Source organism: Carassius gibelio, chromosome A3 (genome assembly GCF_023724105.1).
Source record: "Carassius gibelio isolate Cgi1373 ecotype wild population from Czech Republic chromosome A3, carGib1.2-hapl.c, whole genome shotgun sequence".
Lineage (NCBI taxonomy): Eukaryota > Metazoa > Chordata > Actinopteri > Cypriniformes > Cyprinidae > Carassius > Carassius gibelio.
This window is the reverse complement of record NC_068373.1, coordinates 9,222,728-9,232,945: the sequence shown is the minus strand read 5'-3', so window position 1 is coordinate 9,232,945 and position 10,218 is coordinate 9,222,728. Positions and strand designations below refer to the sequence as shown.

General features: G+C 37.9%; 1 protein-coding gene across 1 annotated transcript; it reads right to left on the bottom strand.

Moving 5' to 3' along the window:
• Window positions 1-683: 683 nt before the first annotated feature.
• On the bottom strand, window positions 684-8,676 carry LOC127945319 (uncharacterized). Its single transcript, XM_052541836.1, has 3 exons — window positions 8,475-8,676; window positions 7,754-7,881; window positions 684-1,740 (listed from the first exon to the last, which is right to left on the bottom strand). The coding sequence occupies exons 1-3, from the start codon at window positions 8,641-8,643 to the stop codon at window positions 1,366-1,368; spliced, it is 672 nt and encodes a 223-aa protein (XP_052397796.1). The 5' UTR covers window positions 8,644-8,676; the 3' UTR covers window positions 684-1,365.
• Window positions 8,677-10,218: the final 1,542 nt, after the last annotated feature.

Sequence of the window (10,218 nt, the reverse complement as noted above, 5' to 3'; positions counted from 1 at the left end):
GCGTCATCACTTCGATACCGAATTAGATCTGGCTTTTGTTCACACAGCGCTCGTTCCGGATCGATTACCGCAATGTTACTATGTCCCCGACCCGGGTTCGATTCGGTAATCAATTCCGGGACGTGGTTGCTTTCACACAGAAGGCGACCAGGCAATGTTACGGGAATATTGCGGGTCCGACGTGCAGTGTGAAAGGGGCTAAAGGGGCTTTGAGGATGTTCAGCCCATCTTTTTTTCCAATTCAACCAAAACAGCTTATACTACTGTTTCAGCTATTAAAATAGTTCAGTTTTGTATGTTTGGAGCAGTTTTTGATCATTAAAAAGGCCTAGGCCTATAAGTTTTGTTTTTAAAGTGGCCAGCACAGAGAGAGAGTTTACATAGCCTATGTTTAATCAGTTTAGCCTTCTCAAATCATCACGAATTGTCTAAAATAAAATCTAAAGATATAAAACAGTTCAAGCATGTAACTATGTTTTAACGTTAAACACAGATACATGTGCGCTATATCGAATATTTTGTGCGGAGAGTGCACATATAGGTGCCAGCGCGATCATAATATAAAATAAAGAAATAAAAAATAAAAGAAAACAAACATGCTTTCTGCCGTCTCTCTTGAACAGGAGAGCTTGCAAAAATAAACCGAAACTCAGCGAATACATGCCTCACAGACAGGAAAAATATATATATAGAAAGCTTTAAATTATACTACTTAACGAAATAATAAAAACAAACAACAAAAAATCTCAATACAATCATAATCCGTTTAGGAGGCGCGTCTACATTCTAAAAACTGCTGGGTTAAAAAATAACCCAACCTTAACCACGCTGCTGGGTCACTATTGGACAGAACACGCGCTGGGTTGGTTTGACCCAAGTGCTGGGTTTTACCGTTTAACCCATATTACTGGGTCATTCATTTGACCCAACCAGTGGGTAAAATTAACCCTCTTGCTGGGTTAAGTCAAACAAATAGTTTAGTCAAATAAATAGTTATTATTTCATAATAAATAGATTATTTCCTGTCTCACTGCCTTTATACATTAGTTACAAATATATTTTATATTACGAATGTAAAATAATTATTGTCTCTGTAATACAATAAACCAGAGAGGCCATGTATATGTGATTTCAATCTCATTTAATTTAAAACATATTATTTCTTTAAAAACAATAAATTTATTTAATACTTTGTTTGTATACAATATTGAATACATTCTTTAGCCCCTACCATCCCAACCCCCACCCACACACCCTCTGACATTCACCCTTCCCCACAGACTTTATAACAAATGTCAATCTGTCCAAATATTCAGGCATTAAAAGTCATTAAACAACTAATTTGAACTCTCATACGATTACAATTTAATTTATTAAGATGTGTTGATTTAAGAACAGCAACAAAATAGATTTTAAAATCATCTCCATATCATGTGGGCCTGAAACCACTGTTGTCCTCAAAAACTTTACAGAGGAGGACTCTTTTCCTTCAATTTGATATACAGCATGCTGGAGAAACTCCCAGGTGGGGAGACACTGCTTGGTGTACTGAACATCAAAAACAAAAAAAGCTTTAAAGCAAAGATCAACCGCCTCCAACAAAGACTCAGTCTCAATGGCGTGGCCCGGAATAATGGCACAGGTCTGTGATGTCCCCCTTGTCTCATCACTGAGGCACAGAATGTGCAGCAATGCTCCAGTCATCTCATGGTTTAAATATTCAACCATGTTGGTCCCAACCTGTTGATTACACACAATAACTTAGAGTGCTGTAATATAACTGACATGCTAGTTAAGCTTTTTTGGTGGAAATATAAAAAAAATTGTATTGCAAACATTAGCAAATATGACAAAATTTGTATTTACATATTAATAGAAATGGTTATAAAATAATATTTTGGACTAATATTATCAACATTTAGGGATTAAAAAAAGTCTAAATATTACTGTAATGTTGATAGTGTCTTTAACATTAAAACTCACAAACCCGCTTGTTAATCTCCTGACTGGTAGCACTGATGATCATTTAGATAAGCTTAGATCATTTTCATCTTAGATAATTTACATTTATGCATTTGGCAGACGCTTTTATCCAAAGCGACTTACATTACATTTCAAGATACACATTTACATTCTTATCAGTTTTTGCTTTCCCTGGGAATCAAACCCATAATCTTGCCATTGCAAGTGCCAATGCTCTACTGTTTGAGCTACAGGAAAGATAATGTTACACAATAAAATGAAAGATGACATGCATGGTAGGGTATCATGTAAGTTTACATTTTAAACCGGCGCCTGTCCATTGAAAATAATCCAGGCGGAAATTCCTTTACACTACTAATCAGAACCAGATGTGACGACACATACTTTGATAAAGGCCTATAGTTTTCATTTAAATGTTATTCTTCTGGTAAAATGTTCTGTTCTTTGTTTATGGTTGTTTACTTACAGTACTTTTTGTTTTCTCATTTACTGGTTTGGTTCATTTGAAGCCATTTTCTTGATGTGGTTTAAATTCTAAATAATTGCTATAAGAACAAGCTAAAAATGAAGCACCATCACCAGTACTCTGACTTGCGATATAATAGCTTTATATTCTTAGTATACAAACAGACATTTCCAGTGAAATCGGACTCGACAGCTCAAATTATAAATCATTATTATAAATGTACCGTTGTGAATCGGGGGAAGTTAAAGGATTAGTTCTCCCCAAAATGAAAATGTCCTAATAATTTACTTTCCTCGGTGCGAGAGAAATTATAATTTATAGACTTTTTAGTGAGTGAAAGTGAAAGTGACATTCAGCCAAGTATGGTGACCCATACTCAGAATTTGTTCTCTGCATTTAACCCATCTGAAATGCACACACACAGAGCAGTGAACACACACTGTGAGCACACACCCGGAGCAGTGGGCAGCCATTTATGCTGCGGCGCCCGGGGAGCAGTTGGGGGTTCGATGCCTTGCTCAAGGGCACCTAAGTCGTGGTCGTGGTATTGAAGGTGGAGAGAGAACTGTACATGCACTCCCCCCACCCACAATTCCATCTGGCCCGAGACTCGAACTCACAACCCTTCGATTGGGAGTCCAACCCTCTAACCATTAGGCCACGACTTCCCCAGCCAGTGAAGTCGTGGCCTAATGGTTACCTTCAATAGTTCGGATTGAGCTGATCAACAAACGGACAGAGAACTACGCCATCACATCAGTCCGAACTATTGAGGGTAAAAAGTCTATAAATTATTAAAAAAAATTTTTTAAATGACCTATCGTTTCACTAGATAACAACCTCTTCTTCAGCTGTGATTGTGTACAGCCCGTTTAAACACTTCAAAGACTTTTGAAACTGCATTGATTTGGACTTAAAAAAGAATGGTCACCAATGAAGTCCATTGTTAGAAGAAAAATCCAGAAATGTTTTCCTCAAAAAACATAATTTCTTTCGCACTGAGGAAAGAAAGACATGGATATCTTGGATGGCATTGGGGTGAGTAAATTATTAGGACATTTTCATTTTGGGGAGAACCAGGGCCGTGCACAGACCTTTTGAGGGGCATGTGCTGAAACTGAAAAAGGGCACCCCCCCCCCCCTTTTTATATCAAGATTATTTAGTAAGCCTGCATAAAAGGAAGAAATGGTCACATCTTCATGACAAATTCAATAACACAAAATAATAGTCTCAAAAGCTTTAGATTTATTCACGATTAATAACAACCATAATAATAATATTAGATAATTAGATAATATAGATAAACAGGGTTTTAAGGGCTTCTTTAAACCTAATACAACATCAACCTTCTGTGAGCCATGTATCTGGCAAAAATGTTATACTGTGGTGGACCAGGGATGTTGGTCTCTTGAAGGTCTCTTATTCACTAAACTTTCCCTAAAATAAGCCAGCAATGAAAAAATAAATAAAAATAGTGTGAAAAGTACAGTTGCAGTGAAAAGCATTTCTGAAGGATCACGTGACACTGAAGAGTACTGATGTAATGATCCTGAAAATTCAGCTTTGATCACAAAAATAAATTACATTTTAAAATATTAAAATAGAAAACAGTTATTTAAAATTGTAAAAATATTACACAATATTACTGATTTTGCTGTATTTTGGATCAAATAAATGAAGCCTTGTGTAACAACAATGAGTTTTACGTAGTAATTAACTCAAATGATATATAGGGAATTTGAATAATTAATCAGGAATTTGATTAATATATATCTCAGATGACAGTTACATTAAATTTGATTATGAAAAATATCTCAATTGCCTATAACAATAAATAATCACAGGGCACTGTAACTTACTCATTAATATGTCAATATTACATTCTTCATATCAATTATTGTGATATCTCTTACTGTAAATTACTGCAGATCAAACCGTGGTATGTCCAGCACACCACTGTAGACCTATCAATTTTCAATAAAGTTATCACGCCTTATAATTCAAGGAAAAGTATTCTCTGGCCATGAAAATATTATCCTATCCTTATGATAAATTTAGTTTCTAAATTTAGAGCTTGTAGCTATAGATCAGACACATCTCAGTGACTCGTAATGTGAGTGGGGTGGAGTCCAAGCCAATCGTCAGTATATGGGTTTTTAATAATTAAACTAGTAATACATCAAACTACAAATCACACAGAGTAAATATGCGTACGACAATACAAACAGTAAGCTTTATACAATACATAACGAATCCAAATAAACGAGAGAGAGAGAGAGAGAGAGAGAATAGAGAGAGAGAGATCACATAAGGAGCTCAGGTATGAAAATCATAGTCAGTAACTTTTGGAAGCCAACAACAAATCAGATCATAACAACACTTTAAAGCAGCATTTAAATCTCCATAGAGAAAGTGATACTTGCAAAATGTCCAAATGTGAGCGTGGCGTGAGATCGGCGTCGAGCTTGTGAGCTTTGAGCGCTGTTCCCGTTGAAACAACCATGTGCCATGAAACGGAGGCCATGTGACGCGCGTGCACGCTGCGCTTGGCGTGAGCGTGGAGCACGTGGTCCTTTGTTCTGTCCTCGCGCGGTATTTGAAAGGTTCAACAAACATTGTTCCAGAATTCGTCTTCCTTGCGTGGAGAGGCGAATAGTTGAATAAACTTAGTAAAGAAAAGAAAAGAAAAGAACGAAAACGAAAGCTTCTAAAGGAGCCATTAAAATGGCTTTTTCTCTCAGCCCCTGTGCGCGGAAACAACGTTGGAGAGCAGCGTATCCGAGAACGGGGAAGAGGAAGAAGAGAAAGGCGGACCTTGTCTGGTCAATTCTTATAGCTTGAAATAGTTCACGCCCATTTTCGAGGGAGCATCCAATGAATGTCCGCGATCTGAAGCGGAGGGAAAAGTTCCTTTGTCTCTGTGGAGGCACCCCCCGGTGATCTAGTGCTTGTCCAAATTCCAGGGATTATTCTAGCAAGTTTGTAATTCAGGTAACATACATATTTCATTACTTTTTCTCTAGATAAATGGGTCTGTCAGAGCATGACGATTAGAACAAGACTAAACATAATAGATATATGTGATCAAAACATGAAGTTACATTCAAATGTAGAATTAAACATTTAAAGATTTACACACGATAATAAATTGCAGATAGTCCCAATTTATATGGGAAACATCTAATGTACAAAAAGGAAACAATACTATATATACACATTTAGACTACATTTGACCATTCTTTCCTAAGGCTTAGATTTCCTGTTCTGTTGCCCAGGGGTCATAAAGCTTTACGACCTGGTCAGGAGTGGGGGTTGCAGAAACATGACTCTTTGAGAAAGTATAAGGATTAAATCACGCATTTCCACTTATAAGTCAGCACTTTAACCATTTACCCAGGATTAACCATTTTTATGCAATACACAAACATTCAAAATACATATTAATAAGGACTTACAAAAAAAAAAGTAACTTTGAGAAAGTTTCTTTGTGTGTGTGTGTGTGTGTGTTAAGGAATTTGGGGGGGGGTTTTCAGGTTTCCTTTGAGGCTCGCATGGGTATCGTAAAATAATTTAAGTCCAGCCAGGCTGGCGCCAGGCCAGGCGTTTAGTACAAACAGGGTTTCATTTGTGGCTTGAATTGAACCCATGAATCGATGACCTGCATATCTGTTACACCTGGAATGAATCATGAATTACATTCTGTATGATAAAATATAAAGATTTCAGTGATCTTCTGTAATTTTTTTTTTTTAGTTACTACTACATTACTGTAGTAAAACCATGTTTTACAACATTTTATAAAGAGAGTATACAGAGAGTATACCATAACATGATTAGCCTAAATGTTAATAAATTAAGTGTATCAGCAATCATAAATCAAAGAAGAAATTTCTTAGAAATATGTTATCTAGGTGAAGAGGATCACTTGCGCTTTGTGTAAGTTCCAGTACGAAAGAGCGCGGGGGCGCACCTGTTATGATTTTCCGATGGTAAAAACAAATTATATGTTGTTGTATTACTTATCAATATATCGTTTTTGACCAGCGAATGTGTGCAAATGTGATTTTTTTTTTCTGTCCGTCATTAAAACGGCGACGGCGCCTGCCGCTGCCGGCATCACATTACATTTTCATCTAGGTTACAAACTAGTTTTTTTAGCTATATAGACGGAGCGCTCAGTTTTTCCTGTGGTAAAATGCATTTGGCCAAATTAGCATTTTATAAAAGATGAAATGCAACTGTATGCACAGGCTGTGTTGGCTATGTATTGGCTATGACTAGATGGCAAATGCTAGCCCTCTCTCTCAGGCGACGTCCCACATGTCTGAGTCAGTGAGTCAGTCAGACATCAAATAAATAAAACATTAGCCTTTACAGACAGTGTTTAGTAGTACTTATTCAAACAACAAGATATTTATTTACCCTTCGCAAAACTTTGTTCAGCTCAGCTGTTGTCTATACTGTGCGGCTGCTGTGAAACTTCAGTTGATTCAATGAATATAGAGGGGGCGGAGTTATCAGCTTACTGACAGCTTGAGGATCCAATAAGATTTACACAAGCTCGTTTTAAGAACTTTCATTTGGGAAAACAGACAGACAGACGTAAAGGGTGACATATAGCATTGATTAAAAAAAAAAAAAAAAAAAAAAACCACCAAAAAAAGGGCACTTCGGAGTGTAAGGGCAAAAAGGGCATGTGCTCTGCACAGGTTGAGCCCTACCTGTGCACGTGCCTGGGGAGAACTAATCCTTGACTGGGACACTGGGAAAGGACACTGATCTTTCATGTACTTGCTCAATAACAGATTTTTGTAAAAATTTGTATCCAAAAAAAGTTACGAATTGCAGCTTTCCTTAACTTTTACGGGTAAAGCTGCAGTCCATAACTTTTGACGCTCTAGCGGTTAATAAACAGAACTGCATGCGTTTTGCAGAAGAACATTGTAACCGGAGTTACTTCTCTCTTTTTATGTCTATGACGAGTCACACAGGTACTGTGCTCCTCCGGCAGTTTAAAATAGTCTGAATATAAAGACTTATTATATAGGTTTACCGTTAGCGATTCAGGATAAGACAAAAACATGATTTGGAAAATGGATTCATGATGTACTCACTCATTATATACTATTTTTAAATTTTGAACACGCACACAAAAAAAAAAGGTTATGGACTGCAGCTTTCAAAATTATAAATATTGTAAACTATCAATATTGTTACCCTGAATTACTTTCATAGTTATCAAGCATATCAAACAGTGCAAACGTCCACCCTTATTGAAGTAGAAACACTAAAGCAAAACTTACAGGTTGCATGTCAATAAATGACTTCTGGGCCTCCTCTGTGGTGGGTCTGAAGACCTTTCCTCCTCTCGTGTAGATGGATGGGGGAAGCAGAGTTGGCAGGACCTTCAAAGCTGTCTCCTCTTTAGCAGCTAAACAATTTGACCAAAATACAAAAAGTTGCATTAACATTTATATAGTATTTATATAGTATCTCTTCATCACAGAACCTGTTAGTGGGTGGGATATATTAGGCAGCAAGTGAACATTCTGTCCTCAAAGGTGATGTGTTGGAAGCAGAAAAATGGGTAAGTGTAAGGATTTGAGCGAGTTTGACAACGGCCAAATCGTGATGGCTAGACGACTGGGTCAGAGCACTTGAGGGGTGTTCCTGGTCAGCAGTGGTCAGTATCTATCAAAAGTGGTCCAAGGAATGTATGTGTAACATAATATATGTGTCAGACTTTTATGTTAGATGCGATTAATCGATTTTACAGCCCTATAACCAAGAGTGTTGATTCGATAGCCTTTTATATAATAAAAGTCTTATATATGGTGTTCATTGGAAAGCTTGCTTTTAAAAAGAATTCGAAACAAGCAAGAGATATTTAAGCTTTTTTAATTTCATTTAATTAAAAAAAAAGACATTGTTTTTAGAGCTACTTCATGGAAGGCTGAAATGCTTTAGGTAGGTGAACAAAAACAAAATTATGACAAAATTATAACATCATAAGAAATAGCTTACCTGGTGTCATGTCACCCAGTACTGAGGGCAGTTTACCCTCTCGCTGGGCATATGGAAGAATTCTTTCACTTATCGTGGTCCAGTTTTCAAACAGTTTCCTCGCTGCATCAGGATACAGGATACAGAAATCTTGTAAATCTGATACATTTTGAAAACATAGAAAACACATGTAACTAGAACAATACGGTTAAAAAAAATGTGCTTGCAGAAAGTACCTGTTAGGAAAGAACATAGTACTAAAAGATGTTAATTTGACAGATTATCAGAAATTAAAGGAAAAACCAACATAAAATATCTTAAGTAAAGTAAAGTTTTCACTATCATTGTATCCCTGATTGAAGGGGATTTGAAAAACATATTTCAAAACATTTTCAGGGTGATACAAGACCACTCCACGGGTTTATTTTGTGATATCAACCAGCTGGATATATATTATTAAATTACTCTAAATTGTAATAACTAGGGCTATATTATAGATCATTGGTTTAAACTCAAGCTTTTGAAACCGGATTTCAAAGTGCAAAGTTTTGAAAACGATGCCTTTACTCAGTAACGTTACTGTCTCTCTCCATGTCAACAAAAACTGTCGGCGCATAATTATCTGATAATTATGTGTTCACATGGGGAGTTTCTTGACGAAGTGACATCGCCAACTACTGACCCGGCATGCATAGTGTATACAGCCTTTTAAATCATTTTCGCAGATCCGTGTAAAAAGGAAACGTATTTAAAACGTTGACGTCTGCTTTTAATACATCGTTGCCCTCTAAACACTTGTGACATTTCGGCCCACGGTCATATCCGTTTTTAAATCGGTGTCATCTGTTAGTTTATAAGACTTTATTCAGAGCAGTGCCATGACAAGTATAAAAGCAAGACTGTAAAGGATAAACAATAGGTTACTGTCGTAACCCCGGTTCTCTGAAACATCGAGTGGAGAGATCCACCTATGGGAAGGGCATCCGTACCTGACCTCTGCAGAAGCATCCAATTGCACCAAGTCTGGCTAGACAGACAGAAGCGCGCAGCCAATGCCAGGTAAGGCCCCGCCCCCTTACCTAGGGGTATAATAATGGCTGCAGCGCTGCTATTCTCCAGTAAGTATATTCGCTTCTCGTGTGGCAAGCGTGGCAACGCTGGTGGATCTCTCCACTCGATGTTTCAGAGAACCGGGGTTACGACAGTAACCTATTGTTCTCTTTCATCATCTCGTGTTCGAGATCCACCTATGGGAGAGACATGGACAGCTCCCCGATTGCCCAATACACTCACAGTGAGGTTCTAAAAGCCAGAGAAGGACGGTCGCCCCAAAAAGGCGGTGCCTGACACGTCCCATACTCATGAACTTGCAATACTGATGCACAATCGTGACTACTGTGCATATGCAGCACATGAAAACATTTTGCATCACACACATGATAACCAATGTGCATATAATTACACCCAGAAAAGGACTGTAAAAACATGCTTAGTGACAGGGATGTGCATGGCCAGCCAGCCCATTCACTCCGTCGTCACTTCCAACAGGGTTGCAGGGAAGGGCTAAGCAGACCCCACCCCTAAAACCGAATGTGCTACCGAGATATTGGTGACATCCAGCCGGTAATAACGCACAAAGGTATGAGGAGAAGCCCAACTAGCAGCGGAGCAGATGTCCTTTAGCGACACTCCCCTAAACAAAGCCCAAGAGGTGGCAATGCCCCTCGTGGAATGAGCTCTGATGCCCCCTGGTGGCTGCATACCC